Genomic DNA, 23375 nt, shown 5'->3' with positions numbered 1-23375 from the left:
CAGATGAAGGTGTAGAAGATGAGACAACATTCCACATTCAAAGTGGCAGCTCATTTTTACACCGACAATATTTCAGATGAAAATGTTATTCAAATAAGGAATAAGACGCAGGGAGGTTTGATTGAATCGGGGGGCGGTTGGGAAATGAGGGAAACCGCCGGAATGTGGTGAGCGCATTATCAAAAATTTCCTTTCAAAATCTAATATGCAAAATTTAAATTATTAAATTATTTAGGAGTTCCATATTATTTTTCACTTTTGAATAAAGTCGGAATGTGTCGGAAACGAATTTGCATTATTTCCAGAAGTACCTACGTAACCCTAAAAAGAAATCTCTAACTTTGTATTCTTTAAACTGTAGGAGACAAAATATTTTCCATACTTTTAGTTTCTGCAGTTACACATGCATGATAAAAGTGCATTTTTGGTAATCAGATCAGTATTTTATTATCAAAGTTTAAATTGATCAATCTCACGATTAATCTAACTCAAAATAGACTAGAGCCTGCACATCTACACTACAGCAGAAAGCGTTTAGTGATAATTTGAATAACTATATTGTAATTCCTGAGATGTCAGCCGGAGAGCCTGCCAGCTAAAAATACCAAAGAGGCTGATTGCTCCCAATAGAAGGTTTAAGAACAACAGGCGAATCTAAACTTGGGAATATGCGAAATGTGCGATACTGAAACTGCACAAAGGGCCTAATAATTTCACTTTATGCTCTAACCCCGCGTTACCTAAAGTGTGCTCCGCGAAGCCTGATCTTAATTTCATTTATATCGTGCTCCGCGTCCTATTTTTAATAAAAATAACAGATTTCCTCGGAGTGCACAATGATTTATTTCACTTCGTCTACCCTTGCCGTTAAAGTGATCACTTTATCTACCCTTACGGTTAAAAAGCATACTCATTCCAACCTATCAAAATGTCAATTTAACATAAGCTATAAAATAAATGATCTTAGTTTTCTTATTTGCTTACTCAACTTACTGTATGTATCTTTTTTTGTGTGATTATTAATAAACAATATACATACATAACTGGTGTTGCTTTTAGTTTAGGGCTTAGAGGGTTCCGTTACAAATTTAGTTTTTTAAAAGGGTTCCGTCACCAAAAAGGTTTGAGAACCGCTGCTCTACCCTGTATAGATCCAGATGCAGGTCTGGTACTTGTCGTAAATGTTCACCAACACGGAAAGATCATAGCATTTAGATACCATCCAGCGAGGTGATCGAGACCGCCATTTCCTCAAAGATAATTAAACAAATAAAGTTTTTGCACAACCACCCCTCTAAAACTCTCAGATCTGGCGAAATTGTTTTCAGTCAGACGCGGGTAGGCTATTGGTTTTAAGAAAAACTTCACCGACTACAGGTCTACTACGAAAAATGAACACAAGCCTCTAGATTCAAGACACGTAATTCTTCTCACTTCTGGAAGTTCTTCGGGCCACAATCTTGCAGAAATTTTTATTTTCCCGTCGATCGAAAACAGGTCTCTTCTTATGAATTTTATAGGTAAGACACAAAGAATTTTAGCACCCATTTGACCTACACAGCTGCCACGATCTACATTAAATGACTATTTATTTTAATAGAGCGAGTATCCCAGACATCGCGGCGTCAGCAGGCGCCATCAGGTCTATCGATAAAAAATGAAGGTAGATGCGACGCGTTCTTTCCGGAAAATGCGATATGCTTATTCGTGAATTCTCGTTTTCTACATAAGCAAATTAAAGCGGGTTTTCGGTTTAATAGCAGCTCTAACATCTATACCGAAGTGATTATTAGTGAACTTCGCGCTCGTATGTGATAAATGTACATGTTTATAAGTTGTGTACAAGTGAGTGATGAATCATATTTCACTGTTATAAATTAAACCATTTAAAGACTGTTACAAATACATGATTAATTAATTGTAAATAAATAAATCTGGTAATTAATTTATGTTACATAATTTTTTAATTGGAGCAGTGAGCCACCAATGTTACATTGGAGTGAACTAACTCCTATTGAAGAGTAAGGGTCGGGGGAAATTTCTCCCGGTGCCAAATGCTTATACCGCACCAACCCTTATGCCAATATGACAATGATACTTTTTTAATGTATGATTAAAACATAGAATACAAACAAACCAAACCAAAAAGTGAATTATTGTACCGCAAATTTAATTACGTAGTTTTATTTATTTACAAATTAACTAACTAATAAATTTGTCTTAAAATGGATTAATGTATAACAGTAATTATTATTTATCACTTACAATTTATAACATAACACAAGCGCATTGAAGTTGGAACTAAACTCTGAACACAATTCCATTTGCATCCGCCTTCGTTCTTTATCGCCTCGATGTCTATCGGGATTTCTGGAATACTCGCTACGTTATTAATATTAAATAAATTAATTGTATGAGTAGCTTTTTAAATTATTTCTATTTCTATTCTAACTTTCATTTAAAATGTTACTAGGTTAAGCATATAGGTTGAAAAAGTAGATAGATAAATAAATTAGAAAAAAAATCCCGGTAATGTGATTCTGAGGGGATTCTAAAATGCCGGAAGCACGGGAACTTCACGTAAAATACGGGAAAAACACTAATGAATCACAATAAAATATATAAACATATCGAACGCGTTTCAACCGAGCTTTCAACAGTAAGGCTGTCATCATCAGCGTACAACTGGAGTTGAGGATGGTAGCCTTCCCATAAATGATAAAAGAGACTCTTTTTCCAAATAGTTTCTCCAATTTGTACACGCGAATCGTATTTACTTCGGTGCACGCATCCGTTTTGTGGATCGGGAAATATTTTCTACAAAAACCGTCAATTAAATTCTTTGGCGACTAACAACAATAAAGTCAAAGGAAGTTGTGAGGCGGTTTACGGCATAAACGTATTAATATAGGCAATAGCGGTATTACATGGATAAAATAACAGTGTAAATAAAATCGCGATAAACTCTCCCAAACAGCGCTTCATTAACGTCATTGTGCCAACTTGTTAATTAACATCTTTGACCCACATAAATGCTGAGATTACTGAAGCGAGAGTTTAAAACTATTCAATATGGGACGAACTAAGCATCCAATTGTCACACGTACCAAAGAACGCCGACCCTGCCCTAGGGGAATTTTCCACTACCCAGGAATCTTAGGATCTCGACCAAATAAGACGGACTAAAAAGGTATTGTGATCCATACCAAGAGTGACAGAAAATTTACATAATTGTCTATTGTAAATAGTTTTAATGGAAGAACATGCAAATTCTGATTTCTGCTGTTTATTTATTTTATTTTCAAGGATATTTTTAACAATCCAGTTCATGGTACACCGAGTTGATGTAAAAAGGCAAATTTGTTTCTGTTTATTACATTCAAAAATCGGTACAACACTTTGTTTTGAATCAAACCCCCAAATAATTTTCCGCTTCATGATTATTATTTTGATGACTTCTATCTTTCATATGTATTATGTAATCTATAATCTCTTTTTTTTTGCAAAAAAGGCGCTAGGGTTTTTGGACACCGGACAGATAGGGTGCATGCTTACCTGAAATCCAACTACCATTAAACGACTTGGGATTTAATCGTCCCTCTATGTAATCCTCCAATGTTAGCGCCTTTCCTTCTTTGTCCACCGGAGACGCATCCGACGAGCCCGATAGTATAACAAGGGCGGCAATGATAGCAGCTGCCACAATAACCACAATCGTCCCACCGGTTATCATTATAATCTTTCTTTTTCTGCCACGCCTTTTTTCCGAGATTAACTCCTGCAAATAACGGAAATCACATTATTCAACTTATTAATATTCAATTCGTTAGTATCTACTACCGATTGCGTACAGAAATAGAATATTAATTCATATTGACTAACGCAGAGTAGTTTATCATCGCAAAGCATGTAACCTCCTTTGTGTGAAAAAATATTTCGTGCAAAGAACGCACATTTATTTTTAAAGACGTCGCAAAAGAGCGCGAACTTTTCTTGGAGATATCATCACTTCCTTTTAATTGCAGTATTATTAGCTAGGACACTATTTTTAGTACAGTACCTAAGTCATTTGTTACCGTCCGTATTGATTTTCTTATCGCAACGTGCACGGCGTTAATTTGCAAGTAAGTATAGAATGCAAGTTTAATTGATGTAAAGCATAGCACAACGGAAGTAGCAAATTTACGGTGGCGGTAAACATTATTCAAAATTTCGACACCGGATAAAAATAAGGTATAGAAATGTTATGGCTTAAATCGTTGAAAGTCTACCTACATCACTTTCTCTGTCTTGTTACGTTGCAAAACGGGTAGAAGACTTTTAGGCTTCATAAGAAATAAATTTATTCCGTTTTTAGAAAAACTAGTAGGTAACGGGAGCCCTGTAACGGGATATATTTTTTTACGAATTTTCGTTAGGGTTGTAACGTATATTTGTCGCATTGGTGGAAAAGATAAGAAACAACCCACCATAATTACTTTTGTCGGTGATCTTACATTATTTGGTTTAAGGATTCGTGTCAAGATCTGCGTGAACCTGGTGAATCGACTGGAGGACCACAAGAACAGGTGAAAGATTGACAAATATTGGCTCTAAAGCGTAACCGTGTACAAAATTAAAGTAATCGTCCAACCGAAGATCAATAAAGTATAAACGTGCAGATCGTAGTCTCCAAAAGAGGGAGCGAGTTATTAAAAAATTCATTCGCGAGATAAACGTGACATAGTTTTTATCTATTGCTCTTCTAGTATAAAAACAGTCACGTCAATCATCACAGGTAGCCCCTCCCACTGCAATACTGATCGCCTGTGAGGTGTGCACAAATTATGTTATATTTTCATCACTATATAGCCCATGCGAAGAAAAAGACATAAGTATTGCAGTTGGCAGCTACGTGCGACTGTTTTTATACTAGACGACATATAAGAAATAAAATCAAAGCTATACGAGCGGGCAATTCGGTTTTCCATTTTAACAAACCGCTATGTAATGTGTCATTTTCGATTTAACCAGCATTTAGGGGGGAAAGGTGAAGAATTTTCCACTTGCAAAAAAGGTTATCTGTGTGCACCAATATAATCACACTTGAACTTTGATCAAAAGTTTATTCTGATTATATTTCCTCTCAATTATTAGTAAAAATAAGTACAAACTGCGCCCAACAACAAAGTGCTTTCCTTAAGGCAAAGTAAATTAGGTACCTATTGGGTTAGGTATAATTGAATAAATGTATAAAAATTGATGATAGATGATTAATGGGAAGGGGGCAGACAGACCGTCTGGCAGACATTCAAAATCTATGCTATGTAATGCAAGAAGAATCAACCCCTAAGAGAAATTCGCATTTTCTCTTTGTCTTTTTCTGGCACTCCATTTTCGAGAAATTCCATCTGAAGGTTCCACGGAACGCCAGTAGACATGTCTCGCCCAGACGTTCCAACCACCCATTGAAAGTACCCGACACTCCGTCTTGGAGATATTGGCAATAGATAGTCCTAGTACAGACGTTCCACTCGCTCTCCAACGACATGTCGTTTTAGAGATACTCGTTGCGACCAACAGATGTCTCGTCCAGATGATCCTTTTTTCTTTTGTAAGTACTCTCCATCGGCACACCTTTTTGGAGATATTCGCAAACATAATTACTTGCACACGTTCCAATCGCCCATTGTCTCGGACATTCCGTTGTTAAGACATGCAGAATTATAAGGGATCTCGAGAAGCGATCGAGGAGGAGGACTGTGCTTACCAGAAAGTAATTCCTCCCTCCCCCATTTTGATCATGGATAAGGGAGATGGTCGATAGAAAATAGTTCAATTCTGCAGTGCCTCCTAGTTTTGAAATATTGAAAATTATCTCTTCACATTCGTCAAAGCATTCTCTTTACTAAATACAAATAATTACCCCCTTGCATGTGAGTAGCGATTATAATACACTAATCCGCCTAAACTTTCAAACTTTTCCTTTCTCACTCACTTAGAAATGTAATTTATGTAATAAACACGAATTAAACACATTTCTACTTTTGGCCACTTGGAAAACTCCCTTTTGATAACATCTACATGGCACAGTTATTAAATGATAACATTCAGGTGTGTTTCTCTTTTAATTTCTGTGTGTAAGTTTAATTAATATTTAAATTCATTTACCTTTATCTTAAAAGAAATTACCATACGTCATTATTAATATACGCTTGCCAATGCAAATGAGCTTTTCTTATGGAAATTATTACAAAATGGATGATAAAAAAGTAGGCGAATTAAAGAATACAAATTACGAGTATTTTGGTATTGCCTGATGCTATTGTTATAATGCAGATGTGTGGCGTTACCATGGCAACTCAATAAAGAATAGGAGTTGCTTCATCCTCCCCGGTTCCAGACAGAAAACTGTTGCCAAGGAGCTGATGTCTGTCTCTGACCAAGGCGTCACAGTGGACAGTCTTCTTCTCAATGTTGTTCAGGTGATATTTGGACCATCCAGTGCCCTGTGAAGACCTCGGTGATGATCTTAATCTGCGACCTCTATTCAGTTTTAGAGTGGGTATTAATGGAAGATTCAAACTGTAAGAAATTTTGAGATTCGTTTATTGCAGTCGACAATGAAGTAGCTTTCTGAAGGATGACGTGGTTGAACATGTATTTGTTTTGAATTGATTGCAAGCCAATTTTGAAATCAAGACATGGGAATACTTGTATAATTAATGGAATTTCAATAATCAGTTTATGTATTCCATATTAACTATTAGTCGATTATTGCATAGAGACATAGAGGACGTGTTACTGAAAGAAATTTTGAGAACTGAAGTGTCAATAAGAGTGGAACTATTTAAGGAGATGTGCGGGTTCTAAGCAGGTCAGATCACTTTCGCCTAGAAATACTGGTTAACATCAAATTAGTAAACATGTTTATCACTTTGCCGCGGATTTTCCCACACCTCGTTACTTGCAAATTTTTATTACCAGACAAGTAAAATACTGCTTATGGACCACGCTGGACGCTTAAAAAAATTGGGGATTTGGTCCTTTCCAAAACCAAATTCCAGTTTCTCACCGGGAAATAAAATTTTCCCGAAATCGTCATGAAACATTCACTTTCATGCCTACTTTATGTCAGGAAATTTTAGTTTACCTGAAACCGTCAAGAAAATCTAAATTTCAGGGCTATTTTGACATTAGAAAGTGGATCTTTACCTGACTAGTACTGTAATATTTTTGCCTGACTCCCATTACAGTCCTAGTACATGCAAAATAACAATTAGATTTAGATCGTTCATTGAATAAGGTGTTCAATCAACGATTGGATAATTATAACGCAGACTGTGGATATTTTTAAATATTAATATACCTACATAAAGGATAATGGTTTTTTAATTACTAATAATTAATGGAATATGTGTGGAAGTAATTATTCCTTTAGTTTTGCGCAGTCATTAAAAGGTTTCTACGCCTTTTCGTACCTCTTTCTTGACTTTGTGGGGAGCGAATATTGCACTACGGCGGCCGCAGCTCCAGCTACATTATAACGCCTCGCGTAGGTACTCTCCTTCACTGATACCTGCTGTATAGTTGAAAAGTACAAAGCATAAACGGCAAACTGCATTAAAAATGATGCTGATTGTTTTAATTATTTTGAAATCTCTATGGAAACAATTAAATAAAGTGTTTTAGCATGCGTGATTAGGTATCAAAATTTCACACATAAATAGTTTAACGGTTTCAGGTAAAATTTTATAGATAATACGTCATGAAAGTGAGTCCACCTGACTTGGAGGCATGAAAGAGATACTCGGACGCTGCGCGTCCTCGTACTTTTCAATAGGCCCCCGCGTCATGTAAACGACCACTTTCATGACTTATTATGTAAATAACTATTCCATGACGGTGGCAGTAGGTAACACTTTTCCTGCCACCTGTCACTTTACCAGTTCTACATGAAAATTGAAATTTTACGTTAAAAAAGACAATTTCGGTAAAAATTACTTACAAAACTCATCAGTAAAATGATGAGTCGGAAATTAAAATTCACAATACCTCCCAGTAATGTGCCATTTTCCTGACTTTTATGTAAATAACTATTGTCCAAATGATAATATGTTAAGTACAATGTAACAAAATTATTTAACTATAGAAAGTAAAATTTCTGCGCACTAATGTCGCAACTACTTTCCCATTCTATGTTGCACTTCATTATAAATTTATGGCATCTGTTTAATTTGTAAAGTGGTAAAGCGGCACCATTTTTACTACCTCATCTAGTGGGATTTGAAATACCAAAGGGATGCGCAACGATGATCTATACTTACATATAATAAGCGTTGAAAGCACACGAGGCATTTTTCCGACGATTCTCATTGAGATGCCAAGAGGCATTCCTTATGTATCCACAATAACTAAAAGGCAAAAAGTACGTGTACGTATTATTCTCTAATGAGTGAATCTTTATGAGAAAGCCTCACACACGTGTGCGTTTTGTTTTCAGTTAATTTGCTCGGCTTTCAAACTGTCCACTTACTTTTGGTTAAGCGAAAAGGCAACGGTGTCGCACACATCGTGATCGGTAGGTGAAGGAAAAGTCGCGGATACTGTCGATACGGTACAGTGTTCAATTGTTTTCTTAATTCCAATCTAAAATTTTCGCACTTAGTCAAGTCATTTATTTGTATGCCAAAAAACGGCACATAGAAAAAATAATTCGTGAAGTTCCAATTTTTTCGGGAATGTGTGGTTGAAGGTTCCCATATGATTATGTAATAAAGTCCCGAGCGATTACGGTGCCGCCGGACGGTGGGGAGGGGGTTGAAGGTACCGTTTTTCGCCTATATTTCCAAAGTGGTGGGTGGGGAATTTTCTATAACTTTGTTTCTATACATTTTTTTCAACAAACGCATCTTTTTCCAGCTATGGGCTCTTGAAGGTGAAGGTTTTCGGTCGAACTTTTCGTCGAGCTCATTACCTGTTCACTTTTAACGTATAAGTGGATGGCTGTAGGGAATTTAATTTTCTTCAAGAATCATTGGCAATCAAATAATAGTGTGTTTATTCGATTCCATTGTGCAACCCCGATGGAGTTTTCATGTCAGATTGTTTTCTATTCGTGCTTTCGATTGATGTTTAAAGAAATGGTATCATTGCAATCCGCGCTTTACAAAAGAGGCACAATAAAAGAACATAAATGGGATCGAATTATAAAGTGTAACTGCGAAATGACTACCTATCCAACTAAAAAGTTCTCTTTCCACAAATGCCTATTCTAAATTTCTAACAAAAGCAGTATTCTTATAGATTCTTATGAGTCATATAAAATTTTGCCGATGTGACTGGACAATTCATTTTTTCTCTAGGCAAGAAGTGATAATCTTGTAGTTGCTCTAACGCAGGCAAGTATCGAATTAGATTACCGCGACGCCTCTTACCAGAACCGATAAATAGGCAACAAAAACAAAAATGCCAAAATTTGTTGTCGTTGCAGAAAAACAACTCGCCAACGCGACAACTCGCCAACGGGACAACTCGCCACCGCGACAACTCGCCAATGCGACAACCCGCCAACGGACGACTCGCCACTGCTACAACTTGCAACGAAATATTTTTCCCTGTTTAATGTGTCCCACAAATGCAATAGACAATTTCCCTAATTTTGTAAAAAAAGTTTATCGAAAAATTGTAGTCAATATTTGATAGAAGACCCAACCGCCTATACCTGTTTCTATTACTGCATTTTGATATAACGACATCTTCTGCAAATTATTATTTGAACAGAAAGTTTAACAATCACATCGTTATTTGAACGACACAGAAAAATATTTCGTTGGCGAGTTGTCGCATTGGCGCGTTGTCGCGTTGGAGAGTTGTCCCGTTGGCGAGTTGTCGCATTGGCGCGTTGTCCCGTTGGCGAGTGGTCCGGTGGCGAGTCGCCCTTGGCGAGTTGACGCGTACCGGCACTGCCCGTAGGGTCACACCGAGGTACTCTGTCGCTTTTTTAGATGCTCTTTAGGATTCACCACGAAACAAAAAGCAATTCGCAAAAAATAAGGTTTCTACTAGTATTGATGCCATGGATTAAATCCGCAATTAAAAAACTCGTGTCGTAGATCAAACGGGATTGCACGGGTAACGCCGTACTATAATTACGTGTTGACGTTCTTCCAACTCCGAATTAATTACTCATTTGCTTTAATACGTTTATTGATGAAGCATTGAAGCAACGCAGGTAACAACTGAAGCTTAGAAAAAGTCCTCTTCCTTCAAATAGGTAAGCTTATATACTATTTAAGAGATAATTATTGGAATGAAAAGATAAAGTTTGATAATTACTTATTTAACAGTTTTCGTAAAATATCTAAATATGATTAACAATGATTTCAAAAGATAAAGTATGGAAAAAGTGCAATTATGCGGAACACCGTTATTTATCACACTTATATAACATTTGGCGAAAAAAGATTAGATGCGAGAAAAGCGCAACTTAGAGGTTCTTCTAGTTTTATCAATGTGGAATGGGATCCCTCCAGTGGCGTGTACGTGATTAGGGGTGCTGGCATATAACTCTATATATAGATAGTTAATGGATAAATCTTGGATAATCTTTGGTAAACCGTAAGTTGAGTCTATTTTAAAATAAGTTTCGTCAAAGTAGGTCGCCGTGAAAATAGGGTATTCGCCGTTCATTTGTCGAAAAATTTGGACGAAAGCAAAACGCACACGTACTTTGTGCTTTCTCATGAGGTTATGCCCATTTGATATAAAATGCGCACGTGAGTTTTGCTTTCCTCCTGCTAATACGAATATATTGCTTTGATTTACAAACAGGGTCGCTGATAAGTCTGGAAATGGTCAATTATCGGAAAAAATATACAAGGTATCAAAAAAGTTTTATACAAAAGATTTGAGGTTCTTTAATATCTACTAGCATTGAATAAAAATAGTGTTTTTATTCAATGCTACTAGGCAGTAGTAATTTTAATTATGCAGGGCTGGCCATAAAGGCGTGGCACACTAATATTGCATTTTTTTAAATGGAACATCCTGTATATTGTTCGTCATTTCAATTTTTCTGTCAATTTTGAGCATAATTTGTAAGAAGCAGAATGTACCCAAATGCTATCGATTTCGAGTTATCGAGTTTGGAAAATAAAAGGTATTGCCTCTAGGGTATTGCTATTAAATAAATAACCATAATAATTAATGACATTGCGACATTGAAAACATTCTGTGAAGTTTGCTATGATTGTTCGGAATCATTGTTTTTTGTTCAATTAATGAATTTTAAAATAATAGCGTTTATTTTCAAAAGTGGATAACCCGGAAACGATTGAATTGAGGTACATATTATACCAAATACAAATTTTGCTTAAAATTGAGAGAAGAATTGAAATATTGACAAATATACAGGGTGTTCCATTTAAAAAATGCAATTTTGGTGTCGAGCCTTTATGAGCATATGTATAATTAAAAATTATTACTGCATAGTAGACATTGAAGAACCCCAAAACTTTTGCATGAAACATATTTCGACATCTTGTATATTTTTGCCGATAATCGAGCGTTTGCAGACTTATCAGCGACACTGTACATACGGGGTGTCAATTTTAAAACTTGCAGTCGGCCATATTTTCCAAACTAAAGAAGATATTGAAAATCGCGCAAAACCGTTTCGGGGGTATCGAAGGGGAACCAGAATGAAGATATGAGTAACAACCCCCCTTAACCCCCAGCCCCCCCCCCTCTTTAAAAATCCTAAATAGCAATGCCATACTTGTGACGCGTCATTGGAAAGCTACTGAAAAATGCTTTACAGTGGTACCAATAGTCAATATTCATTAAGACAATGTAAAAAAAATAAATAAATAGATACCTCAATGTCAACATTTAGTTTTTTTGTGTTAATTATTAAATTTTTGTTAAATTGTCTTAATGAATATTGACTTTATTGGTACCACTGGAAAGCATTTTTCAGTAGCTTTCCAACGACGCATCACAAGTATGGGATTGCCATTTCGGATTTTTTAAGAGGGAAGGTTGGGGGGTTAAGGGGAGGTGGGAGGTTATCACTTAGAACGTCATTCTGGTTCCCCCTCGATACCCCCGAAACGGTTTTGCGCGATTTTCAATATCTTCTTTAGTTTGGAAAATATGGCCGACTGCAAGTTTAAAAATTGATACCCTGTATAAGTAATATACCACTCTTATCATTTTAACATTGGAAATGTTTATGTTCGTATATGGGTACAAAGTTGAGTGGAGCAAGTGATCCGAGTGAATTTGTGTTTTATATACGGCGTTACACTGTTATCATTTCCAATGTCTGCGATGCTTGCATAAATTGCGAAATCTGTGAATTTTTTTTAGATTTCATTTTTAGCGCATTTCCACAAAAATAAAAAAAAATGCGCTATTGTGGCCACTTTGTCCGTCCGTCCGTCCGTCCGGCCGTCCGTCCGCTCGTTTTGCGACGCTACTAGTTCTTTATCTTAAGAGCTATTGTTCTACTTTTTTCGCTATTTGGTTCGTTATGGTGTCGAGTCTTGTACCAAGGAAGGAATTTTTCTGTACCGCTTACAAAAAAAGTTATTGTAAAAAAAAACAAAAAACCGTTTTTTTACATGTTCTATAATTTTACACTTTTGCCGTTTATTAACGATCCTAGAGATCGTTTATAATTTTGCATGGCTATCTGTCGTCTGCATGCTGGTCTGTCCGTCTGTTCCTTTGTCTGTCTGTCCATCTATCTGTCCGTGTGAACGATAACTTTGTTTAGAAATGTTCGATCGCTTTTACATCTCCGTTAGTTATTAACTGAATTGCATGAAATTCAATATGGGCATAGCTTTAACCATATAATACGCAATGCCAAAAGTTGAATCGAATCGATTCAAAATCACAGTGCCCTTTTCGCATCTCGACCATTTATAAACCGAATTGCAAACTTTTTTACTTATAAAAGTATTTGAATGAAATTTGATACATAGGCACTTGTAATAAAGGAAAATCAAACGCCAATTTCAAAATGTGGTTTTGCGCATGCACAGTGCCAACTTTTTTATATGCGGAAGAATTTACACGAAATTTGATACATAGGCACTTGGGATAAAGGAAAATCAAACGCAAATTTCAAAATTTGGTTTTGCGCATGCGCAGTGCCAACTTTTTTATTTATGGAAGAATTTAAACGAAATTTGATACATAGGCACTTGAGATAAAGGAAAATCAAACGCCAATTTCAAAATTTGGTTTTGCGCATGCGCAGTGCCAACTTTTTTATTTATGGAAGAATTTAAACGAAATTTGATACATAGGCACTTGGGATAAAGGAAAATCAACCGCCAATTTCAAAATTTGGTTTTGCGCATGCGCAGTGCCAACTTTTTTATTTATGGAAGAATTTAAACGAAATTTGATACATAGGCACTTGGGATAAAGGAAAATCAAACGGCAATTTCAAAATTTGGTTTTGCGCATGCGCAGTGCCAACTTTTTTATTTATGGAAGAATTTAAACGAAATTTGATACATAGGCACTTGGAATAAAGGATCATCGAGCGCCAGTCTCAAAATTTTCTTTTGCGCATGCGCAGTGCCAACTTTTTTATCTATGGCACCATTTAAGTGAAATTTGATACTTAGGCGCTTGGAACAAAGGAAAATCTAAAAATGTTTTTAAATTTAGGTTTGCGCATGCGCAGTTCCAACTTTCTTATTTAGAAAAGCATTGAAATGAAATTCTTCTCATAAACTGAAATTGAAGTAACACGTCAAAAATGGGTTGCCCATGTGCAACGCTATTTTCATATTTGTGGCCGGATTTTTACGATTTTAACAGAAGTTGCATCTTATAAATGGGAAATGAATGCAAGTGGAAATGCGCTTTATGTAAATCGTTTACGATTACTTTTTAACTTGTTAACTTGTTGATCTTGTCTTGACAAAATCATTTTTCAAAGAAAATCACCACGCGTAGCTATGAAACATTGCATTGAGGCCCTTGCCTTCATTTCGAAATGTCGAAGCGTAATGTGCTTCTACTAGTTCAATAAATTCTAATGTACTTAATTAAGCTCGTAGACCTAATTGACTATTAAAGACACCGGGACGCATCTTCAGCCGGCTGCTTTGATGTTGGTCAGCTTTTAGTCTCGAAATTTTAGATAAAGGAGTTCTCTCACACAACATTACTTCATTTTTACAAATAATGTATACTTCTTGCCAATAAGGGGTTGCGCACACGAACATTTAATTTACAACTTTACATGACTGAATTCATTACACGGAGAGTTTACAATTACACGAGGTAATTAGGTCTAAGGAAAACTTTTCCCTTTGAAATTTCCATCGATTGCAGTTTATTTCATTGCATTTACGTATATTATTGCAACCGACATAGATCAACGGGGGTTGCGTTTTTATCGTAAATGCGTGAAAATAGGCAATTATTAAAACTACTTTGCATTGATTAGATCGCCGTTTCTATAAATATTACAAGCCATTGTAAATGCATAGAAATTGTATTTAAGCTAATTTGATATCGGTCATGTTTCCGCACTTTTTGAAAAACATAAAAATGTAATATTTCTGTAATTAACCGTTCTTAAATTCATGTTTAGGATCGTGTATAATTTCGTGTACATCCGTTTAAAATTAAAACCCTAATTGCTACACATTATTTGTATGGCGTGCCACGATTTCAAGTAGCCGCTAATTAAGTATTCTAATCACGTACCTAACGCAAAAGAATCTGAAACGAAATGAAAATTTGATGTCTTCATTGTTGTGACATCGGTTAGCATAATTCGTTAACTTATGTAATTATTTAAAAGGACAATATTACTTTCTAATTAATAAAGAAAATGTTAAGAATTTGTTTTATATGCTGCTGTCATTTGGTTTGAAAGTATTGGGGAGTGTGTCAACCCTTAAGTTTGCGTCACTTTTTCACACTTATGTTGATAGAATTTCGAATTAAATTACAGTAATTAAAAGTTCAATTACTTTGTTAAAGGCGTGAAATAATCGAAGCGAGAATTAATTTAATTAGAGTAATATTATTTTGATTAGCCGCGAAATAAGAATCAAGTATAGTCCAGGCAATAGAGAACATATGAGGACCTTAGCTTGCAAAAATTAATGGTAGTTCTGGAAATAGGCTTACTGTATGTTTTTTGGGTTGCTGAATCCAAATGTTTAACTTCCCACCAAAAATTCCCTCCGCAACTCCCCTCAAATCTATAAGAAAAAATTTTTTTTAAAGAAATCGTTTTTTTTGCACCAATAAAATACATACAAATTGGAAATGTAGATAAAGTATGCTACCAAAACGTCCTAAAACATTTTGACGTACTACCCACGTAGGGGGCGCTGGCGTGCCTTGAAGTATCCTCATTGGCGACTCAGGCCGAGTTAAGAACTTCACTTAACAACCCACGGCGTTCATGATCACTCTTCCTTCACTCCCTTTATCTTTCGTTTTAACCCCCTCCCCCTCTCTTTTATTTTTCGCGCGAATTAAGCGCTTTTTATTCTGTAAGTCGAAGACATAATGCGTCATGGAACGTTTTAATGGCGTGATAAAATTAAGTCGTCGACTTGGCGACTATTAACACAGTCACAATTTTGCGCAGATCATCCAACTTTTTCTTTTGAGCAACAAAGTAACACATTTTATCATTTTCCCAACGAAATCGATACACAAATGCCTTTTTTTTGGCATAATACATGGGCTTTAAAAATGCATCAACACCTTTTTTCGTTTTTTCCAATGAAATCGGTACATAAATATCAAATTTTATCACCTTCGCGGATTGTGCTAAAATTTATTGTTGGATAACATCTTTAAATACCTTCTTCTGCGCAATACGATACCTATAGCTAGGTACAATAGAAACTTTATCGATAGGTAATCTATTTACATAATAATTACATGTTGGAAGTTAAACAGAAGGTCGACATATTTAGATCTAATTATGCCACATATTTATAGATAAAATGCGTGACTATAGGTTTTTTTACATTTTATTTTTCACAAAATAAATCACTTGCAGCTGCGGTACGTCTGTTAATATTACGATATTACCCATTACTAGCCTTGACATGTCCTTTTGAAAAGCACGCCTCACCAGCGGAGAAAAAAAAATGGTTTCAAACATACAGCGTCGATTTTAATCGCGTTGTTTATCTAACCTTCATTACACATCACATAAGTTAAAAGGGAAATTGGTTTAGAGCAGATCAAAAGGACCTGTTTATTATTCGTACGATAGTAGAATAAATTTTCCTTTGTTTATTTTACCTTTAAAGTTAGGGATATGCGCTGAGGCGAGTATAAAATGTCTTGATATTCGGAATTTGTGAGAATTTTCAGGCCGTTCATTAACATTGTAAACATCGAACCGCTCGGGCTTGTATTGTTTTAAGGGTATTTAACCAAGCGTATAACCACATTCAATGAAAGTGGATATTTTCATGGTATATTGTTTGAAGTAAGTATACATAATACTCTAACATTCTCATTCGTTTTTCACGTCGAGTGCGACAAAATCTTAAGTAGGTATTGACAGTGTAGAATACACGATTAAAAGATTAATGTCTTTAGAAAAAAGTTTTCCCAGTTCCTTAAGGGTGATTTGTTACTAGCAGATGTTATAATATGCCAAAATACTTGCGATCAGCTATTTTCTAGCTATGATCATGACCGCCAAAATTTAAGCTCGGCTTTGTAGTTCAGTGGTAGAGTGTTGGGCTACTAAACCGGAGGTCGGGTGTTCGAACCTGAGCTGAGGTAGGAATTTTTCATTTGTGGCAGAGATGTGAATTTCTTTAGATCAGTTTCGAGCATTCTGTCGGCTATTTCGAATTAAGTTTTCCTAATTCTTAAAGTAAATAGGTACCGGAGTAGTATAGAACAACTTAAGACCTTCTGCAGGGGCACCTCTAAAAAAAGCATTATGCGGGTCATTCTGTAATTGGGCGTAAGTCTGTTGAGGGCCTAGAACAAGGGGGAGAAATAAAATAAAACTAAAATAAAAATAAAAAAGATCTTTCAGAAAAAAATTGACACACGCGGGTGCACGATATCTATGATGCGATGCTATTGCTTACAATAGTCGTGTCAATAGCTATTTTGAGTTAACGGACTTTCAGGGGCTTCAAATTCAATATTGTTGTCACTTCAACAAGAATAGGATTTGGTTCGTAAAAGTTGATGCTATCACTCATAGAACACAACTATTCTAAAAGTTACCAACTTACCAAGTAATTGTGATCCTAATTACAATTGTAGATACTAAATTTAAGCATATATGACAATGTTTGAATAATTGCTCAACATTTAGGTCATGGCTTGTTACTAATTGCTAGCTACCGTGAAATTTTCATTGCCAAACTAGTGCAAACTGAAATGTCACCTGCGCATACAATCCTTTAGAATCTTATGAACATTATCTTAGAATTCTCTTGTAATTTCTTAGAATCTGGCTAGAATGTAGTCTTTGCAAAATACCTTGCAATTCTGGAATCTTCTCATAATCTTTTTTGAATCTTATTAGAATCGAAGTAGGATCTCCCTAGGACCCTATTCGGTCTTCATAGACGTTTCTTAGGGTTCCAGAATCATTTTTGAATTTTTTTAGAACATTCTCTGATTTTTCTTATGTAAGCTTTTTTTTTATTATTATTATTCAAATGGAAACAAAATAAAATCGACTCCTAAATAGTCAACATGAAAAGTGTTCAAAGGTCTAATGCCCTTTCGAATGGTGTGTAAGTATCCTTCCTTTTTCCCAGAGCTTCTCTTATTGTACAAACAGGGTGTACGCAGCATGCTATATATTTCTCAACATATTTCTGGATTCTTGGAAACCTATAATTCTCACACACCCTTCTGAAGGTCTCTTCAACTCCAAAATGTGCTGCCCTTAAAATCCGCTGAATTCCTTTAGGAACCACCTGCAGTAGGCCTCGTACTGTTATTCTCTACACAGGATGTAACATTTAAGACCCCTCGGATCATAATTCCTTTACTATAAAAGATACCGCAAAATTGTACGCAATCACCGCCGGCATGTTTCTAAAATATTTTTGAACACCATGGGCGTGCTGTATTCCAGTGGCGTAACAAACTTGCATTTTTGGAATGGAATACCCCATATTTTTTTACTGATTTGGAACGTACTTGAAAAATACTTATTCTTTTTTTGTAACATCTTGTTACACCCTTAACTTTAACGATTTCGCTGTTATAAGTACCTGTTTTCGTCAAAATTTGACAGTTCTTCGAAATTTTTCCTGAGAAAAACTAAATCACGCAGGCGGCTAATTTTTGAATTGAGGCACAGGTGAAGACCTCTTCCACTGTCAAATAATTTTTTAGGTACTTTTTTAACCGATTTCCACTTTAGCAAATCGAACTTACCTTTGAATTTTTTTATGAAGGTAAATTGAAACGACGGAATTTTTATTAATTTGCACTATTTTAATTCCCCCTCTTGGGCGGAGGTTTCGTTTAGGCTTTAGGCGATTGTATTAATTTTATCTTTTGCGATATAACTTATTAACTGCATCGAAAGTCAGCTGGAATGCGCAATTTTCTACTTTAATTCTTCTTACTAAACCGAACTTTAGTTGCGCCAGATTACGTCATTTTTAACGATTTAGCTTCACCAACTCAAAAATATTAAATTTGAAAAAAAACTTACTACTAATTGTTTCATGCACGTAATTTTTTCTCTGGTCACACCTCGAAAACTAGCGCTTTCGTGACTTGACGCTTAATGCCCTCGGCTACCTGCGCTCACCACCATATTCTGTTGCTCCAATAATGGCTTCAAACCTATTTACCAGAAACCTGGAGTGTCTTAGTGGAAAATTTTCACGGAATCGTAGTTCCCATGCTACGTACGAAGTTCGTGAATTGGAAATGTAGGCAAAAAAACATCTCTGTTAGTCAAGAACCGAATTGCATGAAATTCAAATTGGGCATAGTTTTAGCGATATAACACGCAATATCAAGGTTGTAAAGATTTACTTGTTTCTCCAAAATAGGTATCTGAGCTTACGATGATATCTTCCGATCCCTTGCAGATAATCATCGCGGAAAAGCAGTAGACGTAAAGGTGAACAGTTTTAAGTATTTCAGGATTAAAAAAGTAAGCTTATTGCACTGCACCATTATTTAAGTAGATAACCGTTTCGTCGATCCACTAAATATTTCGCTAAATCACTCTTCACTCTTCTTTGTTCTGCATCTACACTTTTAATTCCAAGGTTTAGCCACTTCCACGAGTCATTAAAATCGATGTTAAGATATGCTAGCACGAAAGGACGATTAAAATCGACAGACATCCTTACGGTCTAATATTAAACTACGACAACTACGATTAATTAATACAGATTGTATTTTTCTTGGGTTTCTATAAACGTAAGTGTTCTTAATAGATCTGCAAGTAGAGGGTGATTTGTAGTGCTGGATACTATTTAACTTGCGATTAACATTCAATGCTTAACCATATTTGCTTCCGAAAGATAAAGGATTCCACCCTGAAAACACAGAGTTTGAAGTCATCGTGAATAAAAGAATAAGGCGAAATGGAGTCAAGATACGTTGGCAACCATTGCATGGACATGAGATGTTATGATGTTCATTAGGCCTCCAAAAGTAGGGGCTGGATTTCTACCTTTAAACACGGTTTTCAACCTCATATAATAAATGTACGTAATTAAAATAAGTATAAATTGTGCACAACTCTTGTGCAGATAAAGCGCAACCGAAATAGCTTAGTAAATGATTGGGTTATAAGGTAGTGGCACTGCTATGTTTTCTTTCTTGTTTGATAATGATTGATGGTTAATGGGGAGGCTTGCTTTCGACGAGATACTTAAGTAAAAAAGTGGTGGGAGAGAAGGATTCTGACTAAAATTTTCAAAGAGAATTTATGCCGGTCGCGCTCCACTGATTTTGACCCGAATTTATTTATTTACATATTGCGAAAGATTCGAGATCGCGTAAAGCTTCCATATTATTAATCGAAAGCCGTATAATCGCAGTGTGCGGTGGAGTCGTTGTACTCACAACCGGAGACAGTGCGGCCATTATTAACAAGTTTAACGAACGTGGACACCTTTTAAATTCGCTACGAGTTGCCAGCAGGATTAATAATTAATTAATACGTGGCTGGTTTATGCTAAAAAGAACTTATTTGCGTGAAAGAGACGATCGGACGGTTATACTAAAGGGTGTTTTTTTAAGCCCGATAGAACTGGTCACCGAGGCTGTCCCTGACGAAACGAATTCTGTCAGTCCAATTTCGGGTGACCATTGGTGCCATTATGTTATTAAACACACGAACACTGTTGGCTTCCAAGGCGTGCAGGCGGGTTGCTGGTTTATTAGCCTACACCAATGACTTTACGTAGCTCCATAGGAAATAATCAAGAGGTGTCAAATCGCAGAACCTGAGTGGCCACTTCACAGATCCATTTCTTGAAATCAACTTGCAACTGCTCTAAAGCCCAATCCCCGAAAGAACGCTGCAATCGATGGTCTTGTGGTTTTAATTCCTGCACCAACTGTTATGGATGTAGCCCAAGATCTTTGTGCAAAATTTTCCATGTAGTGGACAGACACAGCCCTACCTGCTTAGACCGACGACGAATAGACAGTTTTGGATTTTCTTGCAAACTTTCATTTACAGCGACAATATTCTCTTAAGTGCGCACATTTCTTCGACATATTAATTGGTGTTACTGCATCCTTTAGAGAAAAGGTGCAACGTAATCTTTCCACAGTCCGACCAATGGCTAGTTCAAATTATGTATGCCATAAAATTCACGAAGGCGTCTATACGTTTTGCGAACTGATGACTGATTTTCAAAGTAAATTTGAATAATTTGATAGCGTTGTTCAAGAGTGAGTCTATTCATGATGATTTGTCACACTATACTAAATTTAAATGTCACTAATCGTGGGCAAACTGACAGCTGATTTCACAGACATCGCGATGGAAAGTTCTATCATGCTTTAAAAAAACCGATATAATTGTAAAACGTTAATATTGTGAAGCGTTTCCGTATTAATAAGGAAGCATTTTTCTGGTTTCGGTGCATATTTGGATTAAAGTATTTCGCGTTTAAATTCATTGTTACTGCGAAAGCGTTTGAGTCCAGGGTGCAAAATAATTCCGTTGCGCCATATTTGTAGTGACAAGTTAACTAAAAAAAACTCATTTATTGATCAAAGTTGTGCATGTAATAATTCCGGTAAAAAAGTTAATGACAGTTAATTCAAGCTTCGTTTGCTGTTAACCCTAAGTTCCAAAGATACATTTTTTACATTTTACAAAGAATTGTCTCATAGTTGCAAGAGGTGGCCGCCTTATGTTGATAGTCTATGCTATGCAATTAATATTTATTTATATGAGTATTTATAATGTTTTAAAAAGAATGATTCTCAAAGATGGTGATGTCATTGCTAACTTCACGACAGTAGAAAGTCTATTTAAAACATTTGCAAGAAGACTTTTCTACAAATCTTTCTTCGAATGTCACTAATGTTCTCAAAAATGTTTCCAAAGCAATAAACAAAGTTTCTGAGACTTCTAAAGTTGTATGTAAGAACAGATTTCGACCTTGTAAAGTTGTAGCAGGTGGTCGCTTTGTCATTAAAAAATTTGGGTTGGAATTTGTATTTTGGTAAACATAGAAGAATTAACACATATACCGCATAATAGCGAACATGAACAAAAGTATGTCTGGTGATAACAAGAACCGTATTGGGGAAAGTGAGCGCAGTTGCCATGATCTCTTCGAACCCAAGGGCTTCGTTACGTTCTGTTTAAAGCCGAGCACGTGACAAAAATGCAGGTTTACTATTCGTTCTAAAAGGTACGCTAGTCGAATGTCTTCGCGTTCAGAAAATATGTTCGAGTATGTCGTGGAGAAGTTGCGAGTTACTCTCAATGTTATAAGTGTGCGAATAAACGAATTACAGTAGATTTCGGGATGAAGAAAAAACCTTTATAGCAGCTTGATCCGTAGCAAGGCCTTTTTAATTACGGGTGGTAAAATATACGTGAAAGAACATTTTCGAATCAGAGAACCGCTTTTCAAATAAACAGCGGGATTAAATAAACGGACAAAGTGATAAACAAAAAAAATTCAAGCTCAATACGAGTAAATCGAACTTTACAGCTCTTCAAGTTCGAAGTAAAAAATTAAAATTTTTAAGCTTCAACGTTCAAGTGTCCTGACCAAAATTTTAAATTCATGCTCCAAAATTCAAGCTTCAGGTATCAGGGTACTTACAAAGAGAAATGATACACGTCGACGAAATGCGAATATCTCGAAAGCAGAGCGACCAAAGTTGTCTCCCTATTAATTGTGGGCAGAAAATCTTCAAAAGATCCATGAGTGCAGAAAAGTAATAAAGAACTCGATTTATTTATTTGTTAAATATAGATATATTACACATCGTTCAATGCATGCGAGAAAGAAAGCGCGTTAAGATAAGAACAAGTGTTCAAGCAGGTAAGAGTCGAAACACTACAGTGTTGTCGGTCTAGAAACCATCGTGACGGAGCATGAGTGAAGGCGTTTCTGCTAGGTACACCTTCACACGCATAAAAGAACATAAAATCGGTTTCGTTGGGTCCGTTTCGTGTGTGGCATTCGGCGAGTATATAAGTAAAAATCAGGTGGGAGGGGATTCTTAACCAAACTTACGAGGCGCGGCAATTCTCACATCGTGTCACACGAAATTCATAGCCAAACTTTCAACGCGAATCATGCGTTATGTGCGCCATTTTTGAAATCACGTGAAAATTCCGCAGTATATGAAAGAATCTTTAGCCGTAACTTTAGCCGCACAAAAGATCCGATTGTCTTGTACAAGGCGTTCAATCATCCAATTTTCCAATTTGCTGCTGCCCTTTCAAAGTAGAAAATCAACTGTCCATTGGAGAAAATGTTTAAAGTTATTTTAACATTCCTAAAGAGGTCGACCTACGGAAGTTTATTCCGTAAACAGATTTGTATGTTTTTTTATGAATGACAAGCTAACCCAAACCAAAGACAATTGGTCATTAATTGCGAAATAGAATTTGAAGTTCTGTAATGCCAATTTTTGTATGGGTTAAATTTTATTTAGCATACAATTAAAGCTGTTTAATTAGATAATAGTTCAGTTAGGTAAACGATGTGGTAAAAAATTCCATTGATTTGATTTAGACCTGGGGATCACCCATTGGCGACTGATTTGGAAATTTGAATAAGAATCCAGTGGCGTCGCGCCTACATCAAGTTTCATTTCCAAAACAGTCGGCTTAGGATTATCGTCTCTCAATTGTAACCTGCCGTTGCTTACCATTTTGTAAAGTAAAAATGATTGAA

The 23375-nt window shown here is 36.0% G+C and overlaps 1 protein-coding gene across 4 annotated transcripts in view; it reads right to left on the bottom strand.

Annotated features, from left to right (window-relative positions):
* Positions 1-23375, bottom strand: part of LOC116170487 (venom dipeptidyl peptidase 4) — an 88006-nt gene that overhangs the window by 11762 nt on the left and 52869 nt on the right. For all 4 annotated transcript variants that reach the window (XM_031486927.1, XM_031486923.1, XM_031486926.1 and 1 more), the window contains exon 2: positions 3556-3778. In XM_031486927.1, coding sequence (XP_031342787.1) covers positions 3556-3733 — 178 coding nt within the window. In that variant the 5' untranslated portion in view covers positions 3734-3778. The remainder of the gene's footprint in view (positions 1-3555; positions 3779-23375) is intronic.

The sequence above is a fragment of the Photinus pyralis genome, unplaced genomic scaffold, assembly GCF_008802855.1.
Source record: "Photinus pyralis isolate 1611_PpyrPB1 unplaced genomic scaffold, Ppyr1.3 Ppyr1.4_LG5, whole genome shotgun sequence".
NCBI lineage: Eukaryota > Metazoa > Arthropoda > Insecta > Coleoptera > Lampyridae > Photinus > Photinus pyralis.
This window is presented reverse-complemented; position numbering and strand designations above follow the sequence as displayed.